Source organism: Hippoglossus hippoglossus, chromosome 6, assembly GCF_009819705.1.
Source record: "Hippoglossus hippoglossus isolate fHipHip1 chromosome 6, fHipHip1.pri, whole genome shotgun sequence".
NCBI classification, from domain to species: domain Eukaryota; kingdom Metazoa; phylum Chordata; class Actinopteri; order Pleuronectiformes; family Pleuronectidae; genus Hippoglossus; species Hippoglossus hippoglossus.
In genome coordinates, this window is record NC_047156.1 from 5,669,334 (window position 1) to 5,696,516 (window position 27,183).

The 27,183-nt window shown below is 43.8% G+C and overlaps 1 protein-coding gene across 4 annotated transcripts; it reads left to right on the plus strand.

Annotated features, from left to right (window-relative positions):
• The first annotated feature begins 235 nt into the window (after nucleotides 1–235).
• On the plus strand, nucleotides 236–27,041 carry dyrk4 (dual-specificity tyrosine-(Y)-phosphorylation regulated kinase 4). 4 transcript variants are annotated; one of them, XM_034588402.1, is made up of 15 exons: nucleotides 236–1,414; nucleotides 2,262–2,331; nucleotides 17,730–17,813; nucleotides 19,308–19,460; nucleotides 19,601–19,751; nucleotides 19,961–20,124; nucleotides 20,928–21,064; nucleotides 22,087–22,227; nucleotides 22,962–23,100; nucleotides 23,809–23,890; nucleotides 23,978–24,150; nucleotides 24,255–24,315; nucleotides 24,473–24,602; nucleotides 24,747–24,904; nucleotides 25,108–27,041. In XM_034588402.1, the coding sequence occupies exons 1-15, from the start codon at nucleotides 1,383–1,385 to the stop codon at nucleotides 25,380–25,382; spliced, it is 1,950 nt and encodes a 649-aa protein (XP_034444293.1). In that variant the 5' UTR covers nucleotides 236–1,382; the 3' UTR covers nucleotides 25,383–27,041. The 4 variants fall into 4 exon arrangements, with proteins under 4 accessions (XP_034444293.1, XP_034444294.1, XP_034444295.1 ...); XM_034588403.1 differs by lacking the exons at nucleotides 236–1,414; nucleotides 2,262–2,331 and adding an exon at nucleotides 11,816–11,925; XM_034588404.1 differs by lacking the exons at nucleotides 236–1,414; nucleotides 2,262–2,331 and adding an exon at nucleotides 14,376–14,888.
• The last annotated feature ends 142 nt before the right edge of the window (nucleotides 27,042–27,183 follow it).

The window sequence follows — 27,183 nt, forward strand, 5'->3', positions numbered from 1 at the left end:
CAGGTTTTGAACTGAAGAAACAACAGTAGGTACAAGATAGAATGAGATAAGATAATTCTTTATTAGAATATGAATAAATAAGTAAACAAGCAAAATAAATAAACACCAGCAAAATAAATAAACACCAGCAAATACAAAAAACAGCTATAATGTTGTAGCAGTACGGAGAAAATTAAATCGACAGAATGGCCCTTTACACCTGAACAGGAAAAGGAGGAGGGGCCTAGGAGGACACACCTGTGAGCCAAAAAGGAGGGAAATCAAACAGAGAAAGGAAGCATGGAAGAGAACTGAGGAGTGAGAGCAACTGAAGGAAGGAGATAATTGTAGAGATAAACCAGTTTCTGGACGTATGTGATAAAAGAGGAAGAAAAGTGATCAAATCTAAAGTAATTCGTGGCAGTTGATCCAACAACCGGCTGTTTTTTCACAATCTTCCTGGACACAGGGAAATGAGCTGATCCCTGGAGCCTGAACAAGTGGATTCTGTTCCGGTTGAATTACAAAAGTTAAGTCTGTTTCTGTTCTGAAACTCCCCTGGCTTCTGCTTTTTGATTATTAATCACACTTCTTTGATTTTATTATTTTGATTTTAATAATTAATCGGGCAAATGATTATTCCAGTTAAATAAATGACATTACTGAGGGTGTTGGAGACTTTTTCCTGCTGCACATAAAGCAGAGTTCAGAGACAAATCTTTGATAAAAGATTCAATGCTTATGTTTAACTGGGAGCTTCCCCATGTAAAATTCATAGATTTATTATCCACAAAGAACAGACTGACTGAAATGATTAATAATTTTAATCAGTCTTTTTCTTTAATATATTAAATTCAAGCCCTTCCATCTAATAACCTTTATTATCCAGCTCTTCCTTTTCTGGTACTAATGAATAGAAATAATCTTTTGGGCTTTTGTCTGTAATTTAATCTATGTTGTGTTGTATTGTATCTGGACCCTGAGTCTGAATAATAAATGTCATTCATTCATGTTTTTTCCAAAGCACATTTTAATACATTATGCATCTTCTCTAATGTCTGTGTTGAAGTTTTCATGCTGTTAACTTTTGCACAGTGGCTGTGTGTGACTGGGACCCACAGAATGGAGGTGGATGTAAATGTATATCCCAGTGGGTGTCTGTGCCTCCCTCTGTCTCCCCCTCCTCCCTCCTCCCTCTCTGTTGCTCACATGCACGTTGCATATCGAAGCTGCACCAGAGGAAAAACCCAACGGAGAATCAAACAGTCAGTGAGTGCACGGTGGTGTCATCGTGTTTGGTGGAAACACTGTCACTTCTCTCGTGTGTTATCACCTGGAACCTAAACACTCACTATGTCACGCGTGGCCGCCTCCTCTGAGCCACCGTGTTGATTCATGTCACCATGAGCGCGCACAACAAGTCTTCAGAGAAAAGGTAAGAGCGACGACCACCTGTTGGTCGGAGGACGTTACAGTACACGTTCTTTCTTTGAGTCGATATGATATCTGACACCTATCGTGGCCTATTGGAAAAGTTTGTTGATTCCTGCAGCTGGATATATGTTAAAAGAAGGGCTGCACAACAAGAAAACTAATGATTAACATGTATAATAATGGAAATATGATAATATAATGACATAAAGTACTAATAACCCAAAGTAGATTCAGGGATATGCCTTCAAAAGAAGTACATTTTTAGCTGATGCTCACCATCAATGTAGAAGAGGACATGTTTTTGCCCGAGGTACCATTTACAAAAGAAAAACTTGGGCTGATTATCTTGAATATTATATTTTATTATATTTTACCCTTGAGGCAGCTCAATACTAATCGCAATACAAATTTCCTCAATAGCAATTTAACAAAAAATTTGAAATTGATATATTGCTTAGAAATGTATACTATGTTGATCAAGTGTTTATTCTCTGCTCATATAGAAGAGTTTAAAACTTTCACTCATTCAAAACTCAGTTTTCAAACTCATAAGAATTGATAATCTGACATTTATCACAATCAGGAAGTGTCCCTCAGACTTGGCACCTTTTTTATAAAACTTGTGATTTTAATACAAGACAAACGTGACCAGGAGGTGTCAGTGTAGTTTATTCTAACGGCTTCCCCAGTGGAGAAGTGGTCTGAGCTGTGTAATTACATTCATGTTGTGTTTTTAAAGTCATCTCAGTTCAGGTCAAGGGCAACGAGGACAGTCTGAAACCTCATTGCAGATTAGGTTCCGTGCCTGTGCAATTTATATCGAACTAACTTTTTTTTCTATTGGGCAGGAATGGCTCCAAAAACAAGCTGGATAAGTTTTTAAAGGAGCGAAAAGGCACCTTTCCGCTGCTGATCAAGGTAAGAAGACATTCCTGTTTGAACAGCCTCCGATAATCTCCTCTATTCACGTCAGTCCGACCACATCAGTGTATAAGTTATAGTTGAGGCCATGTTCTTGTGGGGTGGCAGTGGGCCCTTGAGCAACTCTACACCATGTGTTGATGTGCAGGCCATTAAATAAATGTTATTTAGGTGATTGTGCTCAGCAGAAATGATTTATTAGGGAACACGCTCTGCCCTGTGATGTTCTCGGGCTGCACCATCTGTGAGAGAGGTGCCGTGTTCTCATTTGCAAATGCTGGGAGAGCGAAACTGCCCAACCCTGACACCCACCTGGCCTGACCCCCCCGTCATCCCGCCTTCGTGGAAAGTACCACAACCTTCAGCTCGGCCCTACAAGGACACACTCATATAACCACACACACACTCATGGAGGGATTATCCCACTTGGTCCTGCCTGAGATCCAACAGGACATTTTTTTCTACTTAACGTTGATTAAAGTTTGAATGCAGTTTGAAGCTCTTTGTCATCCGAGCGAACAAAAGTGTGTGTGTGTGTGTGTGTGTGTGTGTGTGTGTGTGTGTGTGTGTGTGCGTGTGCGTGCGTGCGAGATTTTGAGATCTGGACTCCTAACCATGTTGTTGTGCTGTGTTACTACATTGCGTTCTGCAGTCTGCGTTGGTCGTCAATGAGTCCTTTGATTTACTTTGATCTCCGCTCTTTACACGAAGCCCCTCCCTCGGACGTTCTCATTAATTGAACCAGGGCAGTGCCAGCAGGTTTTTAAAGCCAAGAGACTCTCAAGATAAGAGAGCTGAAAATGTTTGAACATCAGTGAGAACGTGGACAGAGCGGAGGTCTGAGGCAACATTCGAAGCTATAAGTGCTCGTGCTGTGAGCAGACTCCACCCTCACAGAGCCAGTTCAAACGAATTCATCTTTCTCTAAGTTGGGATATCAATACAGGGTATTTGCGTCATTACCAAAATACAGACGCAAGCAGCTGCTCCCAGCAGATGCAGCGCCAGGCTTCAAGATGTGAGTCTGTAGCAGGAGATGGTTTTTTCTTGTTTGTTGCTTTCATGTGATATGACTCACTGCTGAAGTCCACCTTTGACATTTCAGTCTTTTTTTATATAAGAAAGTGCTGCGAGCTCCTTCCAGGGAAAGTGGTATGTTGCATGGACGTGACTCATTATTGGGCCCTCGTCCACTTGTTGAAGATTATTTTGAAGTTTGGTGCAACAAAACAGTAAAAGTCAAAGCTGCATCTTAATGAAAGCTTTTAACCTCGAATTTGGGTTATGATTGTTTTCTTCGATCAAATATTTTCTCATATTCCTGAGTTTTGGTTTGGCCGTTTCTGTGATTTCTCAGAAATATCAGTGATGCACAAAACATGTGAAACAGAAAGATGATTTCATTATTTTTATTGTCAGCATAGGCCTCTAAATATCCACATTTGTCCGGTGATGTCTTCAACAGCTCAAAACCCAACAATACTCAGTTTACAATGTAAAAATCAATCATGAATTTATCATCAAATCAGTTAGAATATAATTGTCTGTCGATGAGTTTTTCCATTCATGACCTTGATTGTTTCTGTGCACCTACTTCAGAGTATTGTTTATCAGAGCATAGACCCGTTCACCTGGCCCAGGTTTTACCCCCCCCACGCAGGGAGCCTCCCCATTATTCTGATGAACCTTGTCCCTGATAGAGTTTCTCATCACAGCTTTGTCCCTCGTTGACACCGGACCCTCTGGAGTGAAGCCGGTCATTTAGAGGAGAGCGTGCACCTCTGCTGAATTACAGGCTGATATCAGTGTCACCGGGAACAAGGTGGCCTCACTGTGAAGTACGTTATGGCCAATAGAAGCTCCCTTACAGTCACTTCTGTTATGGCTGTTGTGATATTGTGCTTTCATGTGCGCAGCTTGCATCGAGAGCATTCATGTGCACCGTGAGAGCGGCCTCTGGCTCGTTGTCAGGTCCGTCACATGGCCCACGCTTCTCAACATGTGAATCTCCACGTTGTGTAAAGCTCCATAATAAACATTGCAGCGTCCCCGGAGCTGTGGATGACTGTTTATCCTCCCACTGGTCCACGCAGCACCGTGGGAGCCCGGGCAGCGTTTGGCCTCAGGCGCTGCCAAGGCCGAGCCCATTCATGTCCCAGCTGCATTCTCGTGCAGAGCAGGTGCTGCTGCTGCTCCAGAGACGACAGCTGGACGGAGACACTCCCCACGTCCGATAAACATTAATTGGTTCACTCAAAGAATTCTGGGTAAACAGCCACCCAGGGAGTTTTGTTAATGAGTGCCTGGCTCGGTTTGCGTGTCTGTTTTCTTTTAACTGTGAGTCATGCAATGCCGAGCTGTACACGCAGGGTTCGCCAACGTCCTCCCCCTCCCTCACACCCTCCCTCTCCATCGCCATAGGCTCAGGAGCATTGTTGTGTAATGGTGTGTGAGGTCTTATTTAAGATGTTGTTATATAAGAGGAGCGTTGTTGTCGCCTTGTTAGGTTCTCGGGTTCCTTTATGATAACAGAAGCTGTGCGTTACAGCTCCTTGTTATTCATGACGACAATATATAGAATTACCACTGCAATGTATAGAGCATCAAGCATAACCACGGCTTGTATAGGGTTTTATCAAACATCAAAATTAAATTACATAAAAATTGCTTTTACATTTTGTTTACAGCTACACTAAACCAAACTAAATACTTTTTATCATATATTACAATAATATATATTATTATCATGGACATTATTAATGTCTCTGTTCCTTGCACTCACAAAGTCTGATATTTATGTTACATAATTGTGATCACAGTAATCCGGATTAACCTGTGTTGGTCTCACTGGCCGGAGTGTGTCAGTATAAACCTGAAGCATCTGCTGAATGAGCTGCAGCAGATTGCACCTGAGGCTAATAAAGCAATTAGAGTCAAACACAGGATCTTCTTTGCTGTCTGTCCACTGGTGACACTGTGTGGAACAGTATAGCCCCTTGTATTTGGCACCCAGAGACAACAAGCGTTTCAGTCCCCATTGTCCACATGTGCCACACACGTCATCAGATTCATTCTGCAATTTGTGCTAATTGCTACGATTCGAAAAGCCGTGTATTGTCTGTGTCAGTCGAGCTCGGACGTGGGGTCTTTTGTGTGCGGATCACCTTGCGAGGCTTGTTGTGGAAGGTGACGGGCCAGTTAGTACTTATGGGATCAAAAGAAGGGCCGACAATGCTCGACTTACCGAGGTGACAAAGCTGCGTGCCCATCACCCTGAGACAGGAACTAGGTCTGAGAGGGCACTGTGGTGAGATACAGGCAGTTATAGACATCGCCTGTATATAAGAATGGACGTAGACTCCAGGTTTGGAAAGTGAAACCATTGCAGAAGAAACCTGTATTCTCTCGAACGACCAGTAGAGGGCGACACCTCTGGTTGCTAAAAGAAGTCTATGAGAAAAATGACCCGACTTCTCACTTGATTTATAATGATAGTAAACTTCTTCAATACAGCATGATATTCATTTCGGAAATTATTGTCCCATTTAGAGTAAAATAGACGATAAAGCACGGTATGCATTGGGGGGTGTTCATACAATGGGTGCAGGTCACAGGTGTAGGTGGGCGTTGCTCTTATTCAGGCTCCACCAAAAACCAAGATGGCGCCGGACAAAATGCCAAACTGGAGGCTTCAAAAAGGCAGTTTCACAAACCAGTGGGTTGCAGCTCGGTTATAGATTATGTCAGTAACTGAGCTGGTTTTATATCTTGGTGAGTCTGGCACCGTACGCTGCGGCAGCGTTAGCCAGAGAGCAGAAGGCCAAACAGCCCAGGGGCGGGGTGGGCGGTGTCTCTGACTATCTTGTTGGCTCGGCTAAGACAGTGAGTCTGGTGCAGATGCTGTAGAGATGGGAGGGAGCTTCAGATGATTTTCTCTGCCGTTCATTGGAGACATCACCCGAGGCATCTGAGGACAAGTTGTTTGTGTGACCCCAGAGCTACCTCCAATGCATCATCCATCATCGCTCACTCAGGACTGGCTGCCTGAGCGCGTCGCCTCCATCCTCACGTTCTCAGACCTGGCAGGGCAGAGTCTGGGGCATCTGGGTCAACACCCGCATTCACTTGATAGGGGCCGGAGCCCACAGTGTTGTAAGCATAGTTAACATGGAAACCGGCGACACACTCATTTTGATGATGGAGATAAAACTCTCACATACACACACACGTGTACCTGAGCAAATTTTCTATGCCGCACCTGCTTAAGCTTTCTCACAAGTGGGCCAGTTATTTTGGTTAGTCAGTTCATCCTATCAGCTTCATTGAAACAACAACAGCGGCGCTCTGTGGGGAGAGCGGAGCCCGACATCGGGGCCCTGGACTGGGGCTTGTTCCAGAGACGGGAGGCAGCAGATCACAAGTGAAAGAATGATTAATGAGGTAAGACTTTCACCGCCTCCAGCAATATGCAGAGAGCGACATCTGGTCTCTATCACGTCTTAACAGACCCGAAAGTAGAGTTTGTATCTGGAGCAGTTATAGAAGCTTCTTGCCTGTTAACCTGTGAAGTATATGGAGCATTTTCTGAATATTTTGTCTTGGGCGTCGAGCTGAACAAGAAGACAAAGTTGGCATGGCGACAATGGTAACGTTACTAAACCTGATGAGGACATTAGTGAACTTCTCACGGTGTTACAAGGCTACATGGACTTTGTGTTCTTGATATTCTTGTTTAATATTGTCATTCTTAAAATAAAATTAGATTAAATATATACAATATATGATACGATGCGATAAAAAACAATAATATACGATAAGACAGTTAGGACTTACAAGAACAGTTATTCTACGTGACACCACCATACCTGCATTTTCTAACTTTGCTGTCAGGGTCCCACACACAGGAAACAGTCCCACCCATGTTTAACGAGGATGACTTCACAGTAATCATGACCAGATCTGCAGTGTCATTGTTGGCTCCTGTATCGATCGCTTGTTTTATGGCTGCCCCTCCGCACCAGGAACAGGAGACGGGTGGAGAGAGGGGGGGAAGAGAAAACTGAAGGAGTACTGTTTCCAGAGTATTGTCTGATTTCAGCACGGAGCTCTAGCAGATTGTGTGGTGAGGAACTCTCTCTTATCTGACACCAACTTGTTTCTGTACTGGGACACTGGGATTCGATTTTTTTTCAAAGGAGAGCGCCTATTGTCTGTATTTTAGATTAGCCTCAGAAGAGAGGGATAGAAAAAAGTCTATTGTTTATAAAACCACCCCCACGGTCCAATCATCTGCTTAACAAGGCCAGAGGGGAAATGAGTTGTGGCCCAGTTCTGTTAATTCTTGAGACGGTCTGGGTCTGCGAAGCTCAGCTGTGTCTGTTTGGGGTTTATTACAGTACATCAAATGATGAGTAATGTATTATAGAGCACGAGAGGATTACGTGTAGCCTGCTCCGGACAGTATGTACAGTAGGTGCTCGTGACGGGGCCGACACGACCGACACAGATTTGAAGCAGTAGGTCAAACTGCATCGCCATCAACCGGCGCACACACACACACACACACACACACACACACACACACACACACACACACACAAAGACACACACACACACACACAAAGACACACACACAGGAGTGGATATAAACTGTGGAGAAAGAGATTTAATATTCTGATTTATTAACTTTCAACACAATCATATGATGATGCTGTGTCATAACATTTATGATTTATTACTTATTAGTTAGTTATTATGTCCAAATCAGTGATTCCATCAATATAGGGTTAGGGTTAGAGTTAGTTTCTGTTTGATATTGATATTATTAATACTAACCTGCCAATAAGGCCTATATCCTGTAATGAATTGATTACTCTTTACTGTATGTTTACTTTCAGTTACTTGATGTTCCATCATACAACCTTTTACAATATTTCTACTCTGTTTTCTCTTCTTTCTGAGTCTTGTGGTTGGGATGTAACACTGGTGTATTTGCTTGTAACTCTCAGATATATTGGTGCCAATTTGTATGTGTAAGAACAACGTATACATACAAAAACAGACATATGTGAATCTACGTTTTCATTTCTATCTATGCATATATATACTGACATATATAGCTACTCAGCCAAACATACAGAAAAAGGAGTTGCTGTTAACACACAGTAAAAGACGAATTATGACAGATGCATTCACAAATTTAAACATTGACCTTTGACGGTGCTGCGCTACAATCAAACACTGGCTTGTGTTACTGACGTTGGACCCGAGATGAATCCAGGTCTGTTTTTTTTCCGTTCCGCCTCCTTGACCGCCATGGAGACGGAGCTCTCCACATGGCTAATGAGATTTGGCTTGACTTGAGCCCTTCTTAATTTTCAGCTGTGTCCACAAGAAGAGCAGATTTACGTGAACAAACAAATACACACACACAGACACACAAAAACACACACACAATCAGTCTTTTTTGATTGAGCATGTTGATGATTCATGTTTAGAGATAATCAGGGAAACATTCAGGATTTGGCTTGATCGTAATCACAAAAATACAAATGCAAACATCAGAGTAAACGTCAAACCCTGTCGGATTTGTTTAAAAATCTCTTGATAGCAAATGGTTCAGTTTGGGATTTGTAATGAAAACCTATTTCCACAATTGGTCAAACAGACTAAACTGTGGCTCAGTGTCATGTGTGATTAAAGTGAAGTCCTGCTCCTTCCACCAGTAAACAGCTGGATTAAAGACGGAGGCAGCGTCACCTCTGTTGATCCACACGTCCTTGCCCAACAATTTGTGCTGCCAAGCGCCATTAACATGTCATATGTAAGACAAATTTAAGCCTGTAATCGCCCGTGCCTCTGTGAGTTTGTCTAAGTGTGTGCGCTTGTGTCAACTTGTGAACCCGACCCATATCTCACATGGTGACATGCTGTGGGACTAAAACTGCAGATGCGGCAGTGCGCCTGCCAGTCAGGTCAAACTACCCACACTGCTCCGTGCCAGATGCCAGGGGACACTGATACTGTCTGTTTTGGCTGGCGGCTCCTCTCGCTTCAGTTTGCCTCGCCTGGCACCTGAGAGCGATTAGCCAAGGGCCGAGCAGAATGTAAGGCACCAGGTTATGGTCGTCTAAGAGGAGGGAATTTGGGCCCCGCTTCAACTGGGTCTCATCTGGCCTGGTGCAGCCTGTCCCAGCCACCTGTTGCTCTATCCCGATGTGGTCGGCTTCTTTCAGAGACGTGGGACAGGGTGTGGCCACCCGCCTGCCAAATGCCGCCCGATATACGCAGTTGTGTCGAGCCATGATTTAATATTGTAAATTAAAAGCCTGAAGGCGAGTGGGACGGGACACAGCAGCTTCCCCTGTGTGTCATGTACGGGTTGAGACTGGCTGACAGGGCAGTAATGAAATACAGTCCACCGCCGCTTCATGCTACAGAAATAGCAACCTTTTTCCTGTCACCAAAACAAGGTGATTTACAGATTTTATTTTTGGTAGCCGGGCAGAACATGTGTGAGCAGATGGATATTTGTACTCGCTGAGAGGAACATGTGCTTTATTATGAAGACAACATTTGAAATGAAATGTCGCACTGTAACCAAACTAATTAATGGAGGTTAAAGCAACACTGTGTAACTTTTACTGAGCAACAGCGCCCTCTGCAGCCACATGTGGTGATTTAACTCTGTTGGGAGCGATGAAGTGGACTGCGTAGTCCCACTAACTGAACTGAAACACAACTGAACGGTGGATATTACCCAGGATCCTTGGCTGCCGCTGTAACAAATCCACCAAACTCTGTCAGACTTCTTTATATTGTAAAGGTTTCCTGCTGAATATCGGAGATAAACTCTGGTTTTTAACTGTTCTACAGCTCAGCATCACTCTTGACCTTGCTGGACCGGATTCTGACAGTTTGATTTCCACACCTCTCACAGGAGATATACCCACTAACCAAAGTTACATAGAGTAAGAACAGATGTTCAGGGTGGGATTACAATTTTGAAGAAGCTAATTTAAGGTTAAAGGTTCAGTGTGTAGACTTTAGTGACATCTAGAGGTGAAGTTGCATGTTGCAGCTGAATAGCCCTCACCTCACCCTCCCCTTCCAAACATGAAGGAGAAAACTCAAAAGGTGTCTAGTTTGCTTCCGTACAGAGGACCTGCTCCAGATGTAAATATAAAGTATTTAAATATAAAGGGCTCATTCTAGGGTAAAGTAAACAACAATTCCGACAATTTAGATGCAACACACTATTGAAAACATCCCTTTCACCTAAATCTTACACACTGGACCTTTTTTTTTAAACGTTCATAATCATTAAGAACAAGTAGAGACACTGCGACATAATTGTTCCTGCATGACCACCTGCAGTATAAAGCGAACAGCCGGCCTCTGTCTTGTCCTGCTGTGGACGCTGCAGTTCCCTGCTGCCGTGTGCAGTCGGCAGGCAGCCAGAGGCGTCCAGGGCGCGGTGGGATAAGCTTTCACCTACGCACTATTTGTCAGCAAGTCTGTAGCATCCCGCAGGGGTTTGTGACAGCAGCAAAGCAGGTGGAGAATGGCAGTGGAGACGATAAGGAGACAGCCCCACCGGCTTTGTCTCCAGGATACAGTGGCAAGTGAGATGGCAGAGGAGGCGTCTGTTTAACCACATGGGAGACCCATTAGAACTGTACCTCCTCCCCGTCTGACTTCCTCAGCCCCGTGAAGAGCCCACCTGGGAGGATGATGGGATCTGTATCACGATGGGCTTATGTCTCCCTCGTCCCATAACCCCACCCCAGCCCAACACCACCCCTCTCCCTGGGGCCCCTTTCAGAGGAAGCTAAGTGCCAGGCCCCTGCTGCCCTGTCTCCGGCTCAGGATGGGTCCCTTGTGGAGTCCCATCCATACGTCACTGGCAGCAGCGGAGACAGAGAGCACTCCCTCACCGGCAGCATCCTCCCATTGTCTGCCTGCAGCCTGCCTCTCTTTTCTGTCAGTGTCCCGGAGCAGAGGGGAATAGTTTGGAGGAACCTGACGGGGAAGGAATCGCACGCGCACCGAGGCCTCGCACAAACCGGAATGTAACCTTATATGAATTAACGATGCAAGCCAAGTCCAGAGCACAGTGGAGAGTTGTGAAGAAACACAAGTAGGTCTGCAGTGAGTGAGAAGTGATACAACATATTTCCAGGATTTGCACTGAAGAGGAAGACGGCGGAAAGTCGACGTGAGGACGAGTGAATTTCTGTGAAGTTCAAGGAGATTCTTTTATTCTTTTATTTTGTCGAATGGAGCCAAGGAGCGACACCCGCAGTTTCCAGATGTAAAGCAGTGGGACGTGCAGGCCTGGCATCGTTTTCATCCTTTGTTTTGCTTCTGATGGCGTCTGTCTGATCTCTGACCTGCTGAGAAACTACCTCCCCCCCATCCCCCCCGTGGCTGGAAATGGGGTCTGGGGTCTGAGTTGGGCTTCAGGGTCTGGTTGTAGCAGCATGGGTGAGATGTGCTATGTGGGAAGACGGGACCTCACCCGCCTGCTGTGGTATTAGCCTCCTCCTCCATGGCTGCTGCTGGGGCAGGAGCAGGAGGGTCCAGCCTGAGGTATGTGTGGGGGCGGAAATAAAAATGTCCAAATCACATGCCGGGGACTCTCCCTCTGTTTTTAAAACTTTTATTTCCTGTTCCGAGTATTTAAATATCTATTTTGAGAATTGTTTGCACAGTCCTTCTTTTCGTTGTTGTGTCATGCATACACAAACTGGGATGCTTTGTTTCGTTTGGTTGTCATAGCGAGTCACACTGTACGTGCATTTCTCTGCTCCACCTGCTTCCTCTCACCAACGCTGCGTTACCTGGGCGACAAAATGCACACGGTATAATGACTCTCCCAGGTAAACTGTAATAAACGTTTACAGAGGTTTACAGTGACAGGCATGGTTGCAGTTTCATTACGTGTAAGAGTTCGGAAATGTAAGAGCCGGAGCGTCGCTTCTGTTTTCTCTGCACACTTCATTGTTAAGGGAACAGTTTAATATTTGGTCTTGTCATAACCAAAGACTGTCTTTATATATTGAACAAACTTCAGATAAGAACTGCCTCAGATGAGAGAAAGCATCTCTGAGAAGAAATTATTTGATTTTGTTTGGCTCATGTCCCACTCACTAACACGGAGGAGGCAGGGGTTATGAGCTATACTGCAGCCCGCCACCAGGGGGTGGATGAGCTGATTTGGCTTCACTTTTGGGGAAGTATCTGTAAGGATTAAACAAACAAGATGTACATTTTCACATCTATACTCGGAGGTTTCTGTTGATCGAATTTTGATCGGAAGCTGTCTCCTCCTTTTTCAAGTCTTTATGCTGGAAGCAGCATATTTGAGAGATATCTATCTTTGAAATTTAACCCTCAGCAACAATGCAAATAGATGAATCACTTAAACCAAACATTGCTGTGCTTCTCCGATACGCCACGACATTCACTGTGTTTTTCTCCATCATGCAGCAGTGATAAAAATGTGTGATTGTGTCGTGTAAGCGCCGTGCAAACAAATAATGCTGGTCGGTAATCCAGGTTGTATAAGATGAATGTCTGCTGCGGCTCGTTGTTATTAATCAGGCCAGATTTAAAGGAGCCTCCCACTTCTGAGAAGTGTTCCCTGTCTCCCTCTCGGTGTCCACTTGTTCCCTCGTCCTCCTGGAAGCCGGCCTCTCCACCAGCAGGGGCCAAAAACCACTCCTATCCTGAAATCATGCATCACCTTTTGCATGCTCGTTAGCTGCACTCAACACAGGTCGGATCCAGCCCCACTTGTGTTTCCTAGCTTGTTTTTTTTGTTATGGTTGATTTATGAAATATGGGGAAAGATTAGCTGCAGAGTAATAATGAGGGTGTAGGAGCAGCTTCCTGGATAGCTGCTAATCCAGTCCCAGGGCGGAGGCTGATTACTGAAGTGGCCACTGCTGTTGCATAACTGCTGTCATCTAATCATATTCATCTCCTTGCTCCGGGCTCTTCATCACATGGAGCAGCTGAGTTGTTTCCCCTCTGCAGCGGGGATTAGTCAAACTTGAGCTATGAAAACAACACGGTGGTTCGATCCCTGAAGGATAGAATGGGATTTCACATGTTCGTGTGATCAGATGAAAACCTGCTCAAACTGAAGATCTAGGATGTTTACGTCTCTCTTCTCTTAGTATCATGAGGTTCATTAAAATATGTAGGCTGCACAGTGTGGGCTCGAAATCAATCGAACAATAAGATCGATTTCTTTCTGAAAACTTAACGTGTACTGTATCATCAGCCAGAGATGATATCATATGTTCAATAACCTTTTTTTAATTTGTTTTCCATTTTTTATTTCTTCTTCCATTAGTAATAGTTGATTCTGTAACATAGTTAGAGCTTTTATTATGGCGAGGACTCCCAAAACTGATCTTTATAACATATCACTCCTTAAGTAAAAACCTTTTGGGGTTTTGGGGGTTGTGTTTTTTAGAATTTTGGGGTTTTATTTGAGAATTTGTTTATGCTTACAACCTGGTTGGACCCTGTAGCCCATACTTTATACACATATAGAGGAAGCGCCCCTCATTTTTATTCTTTCATTAGAAGTTCTAAATATATCTTTCAAAATGAGGTAATTTAATATTAGCTAAATGGGTTTAAAAGCATTTCCCCCATCATTTGATGTTGAAAGGTTTAAGATAAGATGAAACTTTATTGATCCGTTTGTGGAGGAAAATTAGGGGAAGGAACTACAGAGGAAATTCACCAGTTACACAGAAGCACAAGGACTTTTCAGTGTAAAATGTAGTGAGAATAAAAATGGATAGATGCTAAAGCTGTTGGACAACGGTTGTGTAGTTTTGTGATAAACAATAAGTAGCCCACTGATATTTATGTCTATTAGAGATAAAAAAAAACATTCAACATTTGACTTTTCCGGTTTATAATCTGTTTCTTTGATGTTATTGGTGAAACTCTTGGATAAAGTCCCGCTTGACCCGCTTGACGACAGTGTCCGGTTTGTTCTGCTGCGACGGGGGATCGGTCTGTGGGTGTCACTGATGGAACAGTGTGGCCACGGCGTGCAGCGTGCGTCGGTGTTCAAACCCCCTTCCCGGTTCGTTGGAGCGCGCATCAGTCACCGCGCGGCGCACGGTGTTGGTCGGACGAGGGCGCACGGATAAAAAACAAATCTATATCTGGACGGTGCCAGCTGTCGGCGGCAGGAACCTGAACAGGTGGCTCCTGTGGCGTCTTAAGGCGCAGGGGACCCTCAGCAGCTTGTCTCCCTCGCTAATCTGTCCCCTGACGACAGCGCATGTATTCGCCATGTGTGCGTAAAACCCCCGCAGCGCAGCAGCAGCTTCGTGGATCCGTAGATCTGATCAGTCGTCGGGAGTTTACTCATCACTCGCTGGACCGGAGGAGGAGAGTCCTGGTGGTTTTGAGGCTGGATTCACAGAGTTGGATACAATGAGTCTCCATTGGATTTTATAATAATCTCTCGTCTGGGTTCGGATTCCTTTGATAACAGCATGTTGCCAGAAATAAACAACAAGGTGAGGCACTGTGGTTGGATGTTGGTGGCAGGAATACAATGTGGTTCACTGAGGTGTGACTGTGGTTCTGTTATTTATTTAAAAAGGTAAGTACCACAGTCACATCATGTTATGAATTAGAGTTGTGGTTTCCTGAAAATAAAATTAGTCTGGTTATCTAATCAATTCCAGAGTTTCTATATTGTTCTTACACTTCACCTCCCATTAATGATCCCATATAGCTTTAAAACTTACATACATTCCATATGTATCTACAAACAATGTGCTCGTATAGTGAAAAGGTTTTTAGTAAGTGCATATTCTCTGTATTTTCATATTTGTGCCTCTTTCTATTCTCTCGTCTCCCTCGTTCTGGCGATCTACTGCTGTAACAAGGGTATTTCCTCGGCGTGGGAGGTTTCATGGTCTTATCTAGTCTTAGTGTATTTGCCGTATAGGTTTTCCATGCTATAAGGGACACGTTGGACCAGATACATGGCTTCACTCCAGGCTAATTCCATTTCAGGTGGAGACCTTCCACAGGTATCCTTGAAAATCTAATCATTTACTCTAAAGTCTCTCTTCATCTTAACAGATTTACGTCAATAATGTGAAGTCTTTCTCACATTATCCCACTTTAATGCTTATTTTGTAAAGTCCAGCCCCTTTCTCTCGTGACCGCGCACCAAGTTATGATGAAAAATCCGATCCATTTCTATTTCAGTCGATGTTTAGCCTACTTATTTCAGTGTTTGTTGTGCTGACAGTTTCTGTAAGTCTAAATGCGTTCTGGGTGTATTTTTCACACCCTACATGGAAACCGATGTAAATTTAACCTCTTGCTGTTTTTAAATCTTAAAAGAATTTGGTCTCTTTCACTTTTTTTGGTGTCAGAGGTGAGAAGCGCAGGAATGTTTGCTTTGCCACCAGCCTGAACAATGATTGATTAGTGATGCTGGTGACTTCTCATGCATCCATCCCGGCAGTTGAGACCAACAGGAAACAGCTTGTTGTGCAGTGAAAGTGACAGAAAAACCTGGTTATATCTGAAAAATTACTGCACGTGTCTGACGGTGTCTCTGAGCACAGCTTGTTGATGTTTACCCTCAGTTGGTTTTGTTGCTTCGTTGACCCTTTGACCAAATGACCCCTGAGATCCCCAGAGGCGCTGGGATGATCCTCCAGCTACGACCCCCAGCGACCTCACGGATCAAGAGTCAGCTCGGTTCTTGACTTTAGTTTCCTCGTGTTTACTTCCAATGATTAATTTATGGAGCTTTATCAAATTCATCCGACTGTGGACAGACCTGCATTCATCAGCACTTCATTAAATCGGATCAGAATTTTTGTGTTTCCTGTTGTACACACTGACGTTTAGGCATATTTTTAACATCAGCTGAATGTGGAATCTTCATCTTCAGCTGATTTTAATGAGGGCGGCGCAGTGGTGCAGTGGTTGGCGCTGTCACCTCAGTTGCTGGGTTCGAACCTGTCGATCTGCTGGGCCCTATACGTCACTGGAATTTAGCAGGTTCTCCCTGTGTCTGCATGTGTGGGTTTTCTCTGGGTTCCTCCCACAGTCCAAAGACATGCAGTAGGTTAATTTGAGACTCTACATTGCCTGTAGGTGTGAATGTGAGCATGAACGGTTGTTGGCCTGTATATATATATATTGTCCCTGTGATGGACTGGGATATCGGTTATAACCTGTTATTATTTTTTCTATATATGATTTATCTCATTCATCACAGGGGAATAAAAGGTCACGGTCATTCCTACTGGCACCTGGGCACATGTAATGATGTCACTGGGTTTCCACTGGCTCAGTGCTCATTAGCCAGGCTTACAGCAGACCTCTGCAGGTGAGGCTTTGGACGCCAAGCTGCCACAGTGACCTACATGGCTCCTGAGATTGTAACATGAATACACTGATGTTATTGTGCCCTCGATTGGCTACGTGTGGTTTCGTTATCACAACAACAGAACGTGTTTACCTGCATCAGCTGAGCAGGTGGAGTCTCAGAGGTTTATAAGTCGGAGATAAGAAGTTATCTCTGCAGCAGCTTGGTTCCATTCATTGGATTGACAGGTGCAGGGAGTGTTAGTGTTGGTCAGACTCCACCAAAAGATGCACATTTCTAATTGCCACCAAGCCAACTTGCCTTTTGTAGCCTATCTGAACCCAGTGTTTCACTCTGTCTGACGTTCAGTCTCGTTCCCCTGCAGGAAATGTTGCTTTTGCCTGAGATCATGATTGAGGATGTTGTCTCTCATCCACTCAGTTTGTCTTCCTCCCTCCCTCTGTCCCATCCTGCCAGGCTGGCAGGGTTTAGCACACATCCCCATATGGGCCTAAAGCTTTATTTCACCCATCTGGTGTCGCCCAACACCAACACAACCCACTGATTAATAAAGCACGTGTAAGCTGGCTCGGTGTCGAAGCGTGCCTGTGATCAACTATGCCGTCTATGCCATTTTTAACACATTCAGTTCAGTCCTTCAGTTTCTCTCCAGGCACCTGCACTGCGGAACACATGGATGTGCACATAGCTACACACCTGCAGGAGACTGCCGGACAGTGAGAGGGAGGATCGTTGTTGCTGGGTTTTTGCAGGAGTAATCTATTTTAGGATCGCAGTGCATTATTTTTGCTTGTGTGGCTGCAGCCTCGCTCGGCTGCCCACAGGCTGCACGAACCCAAGAGGCACTTTTCATTATTGTTATTTAACGTGACTGTGAGACGAAGAAATATGGTTTCTCATTTCTATTATTACTTCAGCATTTCCTGTTAAATAAGAAGCGTCTCTTTCTCCCCCTCAATGTTGTCACATGTTTCATGTATCGCTCTCATTCCTCCCACAGACGTCACGACCGGAGGCTTTCCCTCACCCCCACAGACTCCCAGCAGAGGGAAACCGGCTCGGAACAAACCGACCCTGCTCACAGGTCAGCGCCTCCCCCCCCCCCCCCCTTCTGCAACACGCTGCAGCATCTGACCCAGAACCCACAGTTTGAATTATGTAATTTGCTGCTTAAATTATTCTCGAGACCGAATATTTGCATATTTTCTTCTACTGCAAACATCTGCAGTAAACTACACCAGAATGCCATAAATGATTATCCTTGGCAGTAATTGTATTATTTTGGTTATTAACTTTTGAATGAATGATGCATTTCAAGGATAATGAAGCAGCTCATCAGAAAAAAAAGTGCCTTATTATAAAATATCATGGTCTTCAATATTAACAAGAACAAAATGGACATGACTGCACTCGTCCGTCTGCACATATGAGGCCATGTGGTGTCACGCATCAAAGATTTCCAGTGATACAAGAGCATCTTATTTAGAGAGCATGCCCCCCCATTACGTTCAGGCACATAGCTGTGTTTACTTCCTCTGCCTGTTGTGGCAGGTGCTTTGCGACTATATTTAACCCTATCTCCATGCGTCATAACCAAGTTGGCAGATCCTGCAGCAGCTCTCAACACGTGAGAAATATCAGAACCATCTACTGTATGGATGGGAGAGCTTTTATTTCCTGTTAATAATTAATGTGAGATAATTTAACGGGGGGCAGATCTGCTTTGAATTTCTCCACTTGAAATTTAAATTTGTTTGATTTTCTTTTTATCAATAAGTGGAAACAGGTTTTAAATATGTTTGACGTCCCCCCCCCCCTCTAGACACAGATAAACGTGTGCAGGATGTCTTATTTTTTCCTCCGAGCACTTGGCACAGGACAGAGGTCTAATTTTGCCCATCCACTGCCAGGGCTGAGGCTTGCGAGGCGGTGACACATGTAATCGTGCTCCCGGAGCAAGCCGGATGGCAGCCAGAGAAAAGCAGGTTGTAGCTCTTCACCTCCCCTACAGGTCTGCCCCCGCAGACAGGCCCTGTCAGGACCCGGCCCTCACGGAGCTCTGTCCCCATTTCACTCTCACCCCCCCTGATCAGTAATTCCAGCCCGCCTATACCCGCAGCTGGGGGTGGGAGAGGGGGAGGGGGGGGGGGGGGAGCTGGGTTGTCCGGGTCACCTGAGCCTCCACCTCCGAGACGCATGTGAAAGGGGATGTAGATCCCAAACCAAAACTGAGGAGGTCACAGCCCGATGAGAAGAAGTGAAAAGGAGGCTGTGACAAAGCTTGTAGCTACAGCTCAAAAAGGAATAACTGCCCTCGCTCTGCTGCGGCTGCTTTTTGCTGAATGTTTTCAAATGTGCTGATGAGTATTTGTTATTCTGGGAGACTCCCTGCAGAAAAAGATCTTTGAAGCAATTTCTTTGTTTGATTTTCACTACTATCCTCCCTGGTTTTGTGAATTAAATGCTATCATTACACATTCAGCAGACTGAAATATCTCTTTTTCTCCACAATCCATCCTTGTTGTCACTATTGTGAAGTTCTTCCAAAGTCCTTAAAAACAATCCCTGTGATTTGCAGAAGTTTGGCCCGGGTGTAGGGACGTTGCCCCAGCTCGAGCCACCGGTGGTCCAGGTGGTGGTGAGCAATGCCAAAAACCAGCACCAGCAGTCGGACAACATCCTGCCCCAAATCGCCAACAAGGGGGGTCAGAACAACTTCCAGATGCACACGGTGAGCCTCTCGTGCAGTTACGAGTTTCTTAATGTGTCTGATTTGAAGGGAAATGAACGGAGCCTCCGAATTTTTCCAAAGTAACTCACACAGTAGTTACAAAATCTTCTCTTCTTTCCCTGTGTGTGTTTTCTGGACAGGACGAGAGGCCGAAGCCCGCCCAGCAGTTCAGCATGCGGTTCGGTGGAGGGACGGATAAAGTGTCCGTTGCTCGCAACAGCAAGATATTCAGCAACAAGCTGGAGAAAGAGAAGGCATTTGAGGGACAGAGATTACCCATGTCACCCATAGGTGTGTTGTTAGAGTCAGAAGAGACGTTATCACACATTTTCAATCAGTTTTCTTTTTTTTTAAACACTTTTTTAAACTGATGCAGTAAAAATAGCATGTTGGCATTCAAGGCGACTCTTCACAATCCTCTTCACTTGGCAGAGGTGTAATCAATATGAAAGTGATTCATGCCGCCCTCCTCCTCCTCCTCCTTCTTATTCCTGCTGCAGAGGCACTGAAGAACTTCCAGGAGCGGCTGACGGGGTTTGAGCAGGAGGAAATCGTAGACTACAGCGAGCTCTGGTTCCTGGGTCTGGGCTCTCAGAAGATCGAGGGTTCCCAAGGAGCGCCGCAAAACTCCGGATATGACGACGAGCACGGAAGCTACATCAGGGTAATGTCTTTATAAACAGGTTTAACATTTGCGATGATATCCGGAGTATCTCCAGACATTCTCCATAGGGGGCTGTATGTGTGATCGCAAATGTCAGAGTGAGCCGATGTGAGAACACAGCAGGAGATCCCTTTCCGCAGGATTTACCCCGAGCTAGTGGGCACATTGATGAAGTTTCTTAAACGCGACAGACACAAAGATAATAAAGAAACATAAAGAATATAAAATATCTCTGGATTAAGATGATTCTTTAAGAAGGTAATGTGAAAATATGAAGATGCCATGTTGTGTATCTTTTCAGTCTCTCTCTTTCTCACACACACACACACACACACACACACACACACACACACAAACACACACTCCTTCCAAGCTGCCTGCGCTGCCTCCATTTGACCTTAATCCAGCAGCTGCAGTCATTATTCTTGAACAGTGTTTTACAAGAACCGGCTCTGAGGAGACAGTTAGATCCTCTTTATGCTGAATGAGCTGTTGAAGCCTGAGTGAATAACAACTGTTAGAGGATCTGACAGTAAATCCATACTACACATAATACTGTAATCTGCTCACTAGTTTACAGTGTAATGCAACATATAATAATTAACTGTCGGTATTAGAGATAAAATTTGGTTAATCACATTGTTATGATGCGTTTGTATGAGCTACTTTTACTGTTACGTGATATATCTTAAGTGAATAAATAAATAAAATACCAATAAACAGTATAATAAATATGAATAAAGTTAAATGAATCAGTGAATTCTGCTTTAATATTCTCTGTGCTCGTCCTCTTGCTCTTCCAGGTGCTGCACGACCACATCGCCTACAGGTTCGAGGTGCTCGAGGTGATTGGGAAAGGCTCCTTCGGGCAGGTCCTGAAATGTCTGGACCACAAAACCAATGAACTCGTAGCCATCAAGATGATTCGCAATAAGAAAAGGTAACATTTGACTTATTTTATTTAATCCAACCACTATTTAAAAGCCACAAACGTGAACAGTAATAGAGCTAATTCAGTTTCTTTTTATGAAAAATGTTGACGATAAAATCAAAGCAGATAAACCAGGTAGGATGAACGCACAGTTTTCTAACTTTACTCTGACAGTGTATCGTAGAACTATTTGAGGAGGACTCACTAATGATGAGGAGTAATTCTGACACGGCTCAGGAGCATCAACACAGGCCAAGTTAACAGCCCAATATAAAAAAGCAAGTTTAGAACTGCACTACTTCAATTTAATTCTGACCAATTCATGTCTAATTAAATCTTGTTAAACTGCTAATCCACGTTGTTAAAACCAGACAACCTGCATTTATTACGTTCAGTGCTTTGTTGCTATGTTACTGTGCAGATTGAGTAAATCTTCACGTTCAGGGAGTCAACGTGTGGTATTCATGTGAGACATTGATCTGAGGTTTTTTCCCACATGCCTGCGCCGTGATCGTTTTACATCTCAGGACTCTGCCAAAATCGCTGAGATCCTGATTTAGCATGACGCAAGTCGGCACCTCTCGGTGTTATCTTACCTGTCCCTGCTCGCTGAGCAGCGCAGGGGCAGCAACAGGCATGAGGGCCTATAGGTTCGATGCTGCAGGAGCCGTCAGGTCTTACCACCGCTTCAATAATGCAGAAAACAAAATGGGTGCAAACTGCCACAGCACAGACCGAAGGGGAAGTGTTCCCTGTGTCAGATAACTGTCGCAGATCCTCTTTCTCCTGGAGGAGGATTGTGACTGGTGGACATACAGGGGGATTTTAGGGATTTTTGTACTTGGACAAAACATGTTCATGTAGTATATCAAACATTTTGAAAGAATCCAAATGTAAGAGATCTTAGTGTTATTGATATTTTGACATTTGACATTAATTGGTTTATTCTGACTTGGCTGTATCTGGAATGTATCATCTTCAAATCACAGGTTACACTGGTGAATCTAACAACTCTGCACATTTGCCCGTAGGTTTCACCACCAGGCTCTGGTGGAGCTGAAGATCCTGGATGTGATCAAGCGGAAAGACAAGGACAACCTCCACAACGTCATCCACATGAAGGAGTACTTTTACTTCCGAAACCACCTCTGCATCTCCTTTGAGCTCCTCGGGTTTGTCCCTTTACTCATCCAGCACACAGGCCTGCACGTTCAGAAAAGACGTCACTGAATAATTCATCTCTTAATCGAACGCATTCGAGGTTAGCCAGCTTTCCCCAGGTGCACCAGCAGGGTCTGTGTCCTCAGAGGCCCGTCTCACTTGTCTCTAGCCATTACCTCCACATGGAGTCAGTGAGAAGTCAAGTGTTTACCTGTGCAACCTCAACATCTGCATTGGGACATTGATCTCCTCTGATATCTATATTTGAGGGGAGATAGTTTTGTGTATCACTGTGGATGAATGACCTTTAGAGGACGTCTTGGACTGCCACCTTGTCTAAGGTTACCGTCACCCAATCCTTTAGTTAAGGCCTTGATTAGGTCGCTATCTCTTACCCCTTCTTGCTTCATGGTGTGAAGGCTCGTGTTGCACAGGCTAAAGAAGTTTATGCTTATCACAAGTGGCACGAAATAGCAGGAGGATACACTGCTTGTCAATCATAGATAATTTCCAAGTGACAAGTCAGTGGAAGGTTTACACGATGTAAAGTGTAGTGACATAACTTTGTCTGCCGTCTTTCTTTTCATTTATTTGAGGTGTGTGATGTTTACTTTATTTGCTGCATCGTTTTCATAAAGGGCGTCATCACTGAACTCGCTCTATAATAAAATAGAACGTATCCTTTTTGAGGAACTACAACAAAAGGAATTAAACTTTCTTCGCATTTTTGATTTTTTTCCCACAGGGTGAACTTGTATGAGCTCATCAAAAAAAACAACTTCCAGGGCTTCAGTCTCGCCCTCATCCGCCGCTTTGCCCACGCTCTGCTCAGGTGCCTGCAGATGCTGCACAGGGAGAAGATTATCCACTGTGACCTCAAACCGGTACTGACTTCTAAAGATCAAGTTATCATACAGAGAATATGGATAATATGGCTGAAGTAAAAAAAACGTAGCTCCACAAAACATACAACATATTATAAACATTACATAAGAAGAGACAACAAAGGAGGGTGTTGACCACTGGTGATAAATTTGCTGTATGCAAACACAGTACAGTTAGAGGATGGAAATCAATATGTAACTTATAGATATAGTGCAAGATTCACTGTAGCTGTAAAAACTAAGTGTGTAAAAGTTATAGTAGAATAGAATATAGTGTACTTCAATATATGATATAATAATAATTTATTATCATTATTGTATATTCTTATATTATTCACTTTTCTTGTGTTTTCTTGTTAAAAAAGTTACAAATTTCTTCACAAAAGGATAAAACAACAATACAATTTTAATTTAAAGGGATTTAAAATTTAGTGACAGATGTAACATATCATATATGGGGATTTTTTTGTATTGTATTTGTAAAACCTGAACCTATGTGAAATACAAATGACTGGACTTGACTGAAAGGAGTCAACAGAACCTGACGTGACTCAGACCTCTGCACCGAACCACTGGACTGCAACTGATACTTGACCTGCAGAGACAATAGTGTGAATGTTGCTCCCTCTTGTGGAGCATTGTAACATCAGCAGTGATCCTGAGAAGCAGCAGTGTCTGAATGTTTTTTTTTTTTTTACTTCTGCACAGGAGAACATTCTTCTTTCTCAGAGAGGACCAGGGAACATCAAGGTCGTGGACTTTGGCTCGAGCTGTTATGAACAACAGAGAGGTGAGAGCATAAGGAATGAAAACTGTGTTTTTAAGACGTGATTTCAAAGAAGTCGTATATGAACTTGCATTCGTTCTCCTCCGTTAGTCTACACCTACATCCAGAGCCGCTTCTACCGCTCCCCAGAGGTGATCCTGGGTCACCCGTACAGCATGGCCATCGACATGTGGAGTCTGGGCTGCATCCTCGCGGAGCTCTACACAGGCTATCCCCTCTTTCCTGGAGAGAGCGAAGTGGAGCAGATAGCTTGCATAATGGAGGTAGAATACGGAAATAGAAATGTCTCTATTTATTTTTATACTCATTTATGAGATGTGTTGAGTTGCTCCGGTACATGAAGGTAACCAGATATTATTACTCGCAGGTTCTCGGGATGCCTCCAAATGATTTTGTTCAGTCGGCGTCGAGGAGGAGGTTGTTCTTCGGTGAGAAATCTTCTTCACTGACACAACTTTATTTCCGTGGATATTTGATTTGTTATATTTCATTCTTTTGCAGATTATAGAGCCGGATAAAAAAATGTGGGACTGCAGGATGGAACTATGAATGAGTTTAAAACCCTCTGCTGTGTTTTGTGTGCAGATTCCAAAGGAAACCCGAGGAACATCACCAACAGCAAGGGGAAGAAGCGGAGGCCGAACTCCAAGGAGCTGTCGGCTGCTTTGAAAACCAATGATGCTCTGTTCCTGGACTTCATCAAACGCTGCCTCACGTATGTCACATTCACACCCCTTTGAAATAATAAGCTCCTCCTTTTATTTCATCCTGAAGTGACTGCATTGAAACTGGATGTGCTGCATTAAAGATCCAACAAGCTGCGTTTTCTCGTTTAAATTCTTATGCCTCTTCTTCTCAGTTGGGATCCGACCAAGCGACTGAGTCCTGACGAGGGTTTGCAGCACGAGTGGATCCTGGAGGGGAACTTCAACAGAGTGCGGCCGAGAACCAGGCCTGTGGTGAAGAAGACCTCAGACAGTTCCACCAGCACAGACAGACAAACTAACAGCAGGCCTGGTAAGAGTAGAGTCATCATCCACACTATGCATATTATTCATTGTTATCGTCATTGTTATTATGATATTGTAATAGTGCTAGTAATAATAAGGATAATAAGCTAACAAGATACAAATCTGAAGCCATGTTCAGACAAACCCACACTACAGTTCTTTGTATTCACCTCCAGCTGATGTTTAATGTCCTCTGTTTCCACGGCGCAGCGGAGAAGGTCAGCTCTGACAGCAGCACTAACGACAAGCTGAAGAGAGACAGCTCGGAAACAGGAACAAACACGGCACCTGCCGAGCGGCTGCGGCCCATCGGGGCCTCGGCGGAGGAGGAGGTGTGCGAAGGCGACGGGAAACTCTCCACGGACACCAAACAGCAAGGAGGTGGTGAAAGGCCCGTTCACATCTTCATCAAACCGCAGGAGGAAGTGGGCACGGAGAGAAAAGACAGCCAGGAACCATCTCAGTGTTTGCCACCTATCATGTAACAGTCTGAGGGGAAATGTGCTGCGTTCATGACAAGTGGGAACTGGGGACATTCGCACTCCTCCCACTTCCCACCTGAGTGAGGCAGTGGCGGTGAACGGACAGCTGAGAGAAAGTTGCATTTGTTTGACCCTGCACACAGAGAATGTTAAAGATCCTCCACGTTGCTGCTGCATCTACATGAAGTTGAAAAGCAACGTGTGAGAGAAGTCAGACTTCCTGAGTTTCAGGTGGAAAAAGCTGCTCGAACCCAAGTTTCCTCCGAGTTCCCACCTGCCATGAACAAAACCCTGATGTGTGGTGGCGACGCGCTCATCGTCAGCACAGATCTTCTTTTTATTGCCGTCTTAGTGGATTATTTCGATTCTGTGAAACTTTGAGTTTGTGTGACTGTGACGTCAATCAACCATTTTTTTATATAAGGGAGTGAAGCTGTTGATGGAATGTGTGACAGTGGAGACGTCCGTGTCCTCGATGAGTTCAGATCGAATGGTTCAATATCTTCATCGTTGTCTCCGCTGTCACTGTCTCCTGTTATTTATTGAACCCAATCTTTGCTGTGCATTGACATCTCATTTTTCTAGAGCGCTCGTACCTCCACCAACAGTCAATTCAATCAAGCTGCACCAAACTTCACACACTAATAGATATCAGTCTCTTAATTATGCCGGATTTTAGTCATCCAGAGCCCTGAATTATTCCCTGGGAAATGGGTGAAAATGTCAAAAAAACAACATCAAATGCAATGCAACAGTAATATTCCTGGATCACATCCTTCCACCCAGTGGTTTTAACCCTGCTGACAAACAAACAAAGTGCAAATGTGTTTTTGCTTTTTTTTCTCTTTGCATTTAAACATTTTCGCTTCACTTCAAAAACAACACTTTCGTGAGGGTAAAAGATTTGAAGGATTTTGTGCAATAAAGGCTGAGCCAAAAAAAAATCTTAATTTTTTTTAATCATGTTGACAGAGAAGTAATTATCATGTACTTTGTAATTGTAGATTGCAGTTGATTACCTAGTGATTATTGTTTTATTTATTATGAAATATGTTCGATCCTATGTTTAATATTTGTGCAACAATTTAATTGACGGTCATAAAGTATGTATTTGTAATAGAATGTGTTGTACATATTTCTGTTCTTTCTTATGTATGTGTAATACAGGACTTATTTAAGAAAAATATTTAAGATATTTGTGGAGGGTTTAGACAAGGTTTTACTTGTTGTGTTGTTACTGTATGGAAACATTTTGTCCGTGTTATTCAGGATATTTTTTATATTAGAAACAAAAAGACAATCCTACTATTGATAGTTTGTGCCTTGCAGTATTAGAAATCTTGCACTTAATATTGTGTGTGAGAACACCTGGATAGAAACAGCTGGATTCTTACCTGTCAGACATGTAGACAGAGTTGCCAGGATCCCTTTTATTTGACAAAATCATGTCTCTGCTCATGTTACGGGACATTTACCGTCTTTTTATTCATGTCTTTAGTCGCCAACAGAGATCAAAGTTAAATTGAAGATAGACCCCGTGCCCTCATTATCGATTAGCTAAACAACCAAGAGATCCAGAGAGGAAGGACTGTAGCTGGGAAAAAAGTCAAGAGCAGTAATTTTTATGTCTTTTATGAGTAAATAAAAAACTATTTCAAAGAACTTGTGTTTCATAGTTACTTTTATATTGTATCATCAAAGTTGAAATGAAATGAAATGAAACAGAGGCCTCTTCAGCACAGTGACACAATCTGAATTATACCACAGAGATTATACTGAAGAGCCACTGGTCAGATACAAAATG

Coding starts and splice junctions, on each gene's coding strand:
- dyrk4 (XM_034588402.1), top strand. CDS start 1,383: ATGAGCGCGCACAACAAGTCTTCAGAGAAAAG. Junction 2,332..17,729: donor CCTTTCCGCTGCTGATCAAG/GTAAGAAGACAT, acceptor TTCCTCCCACAG/ACGTCACGACCGGAGGCTTT. Junction 23,101..23,808: donor TCCACTGTGACCTCAAACCG/GTACTGACTTCT, acceptor ACTTCTGCACAG/GAGAACATTCTTCTTTCTCA.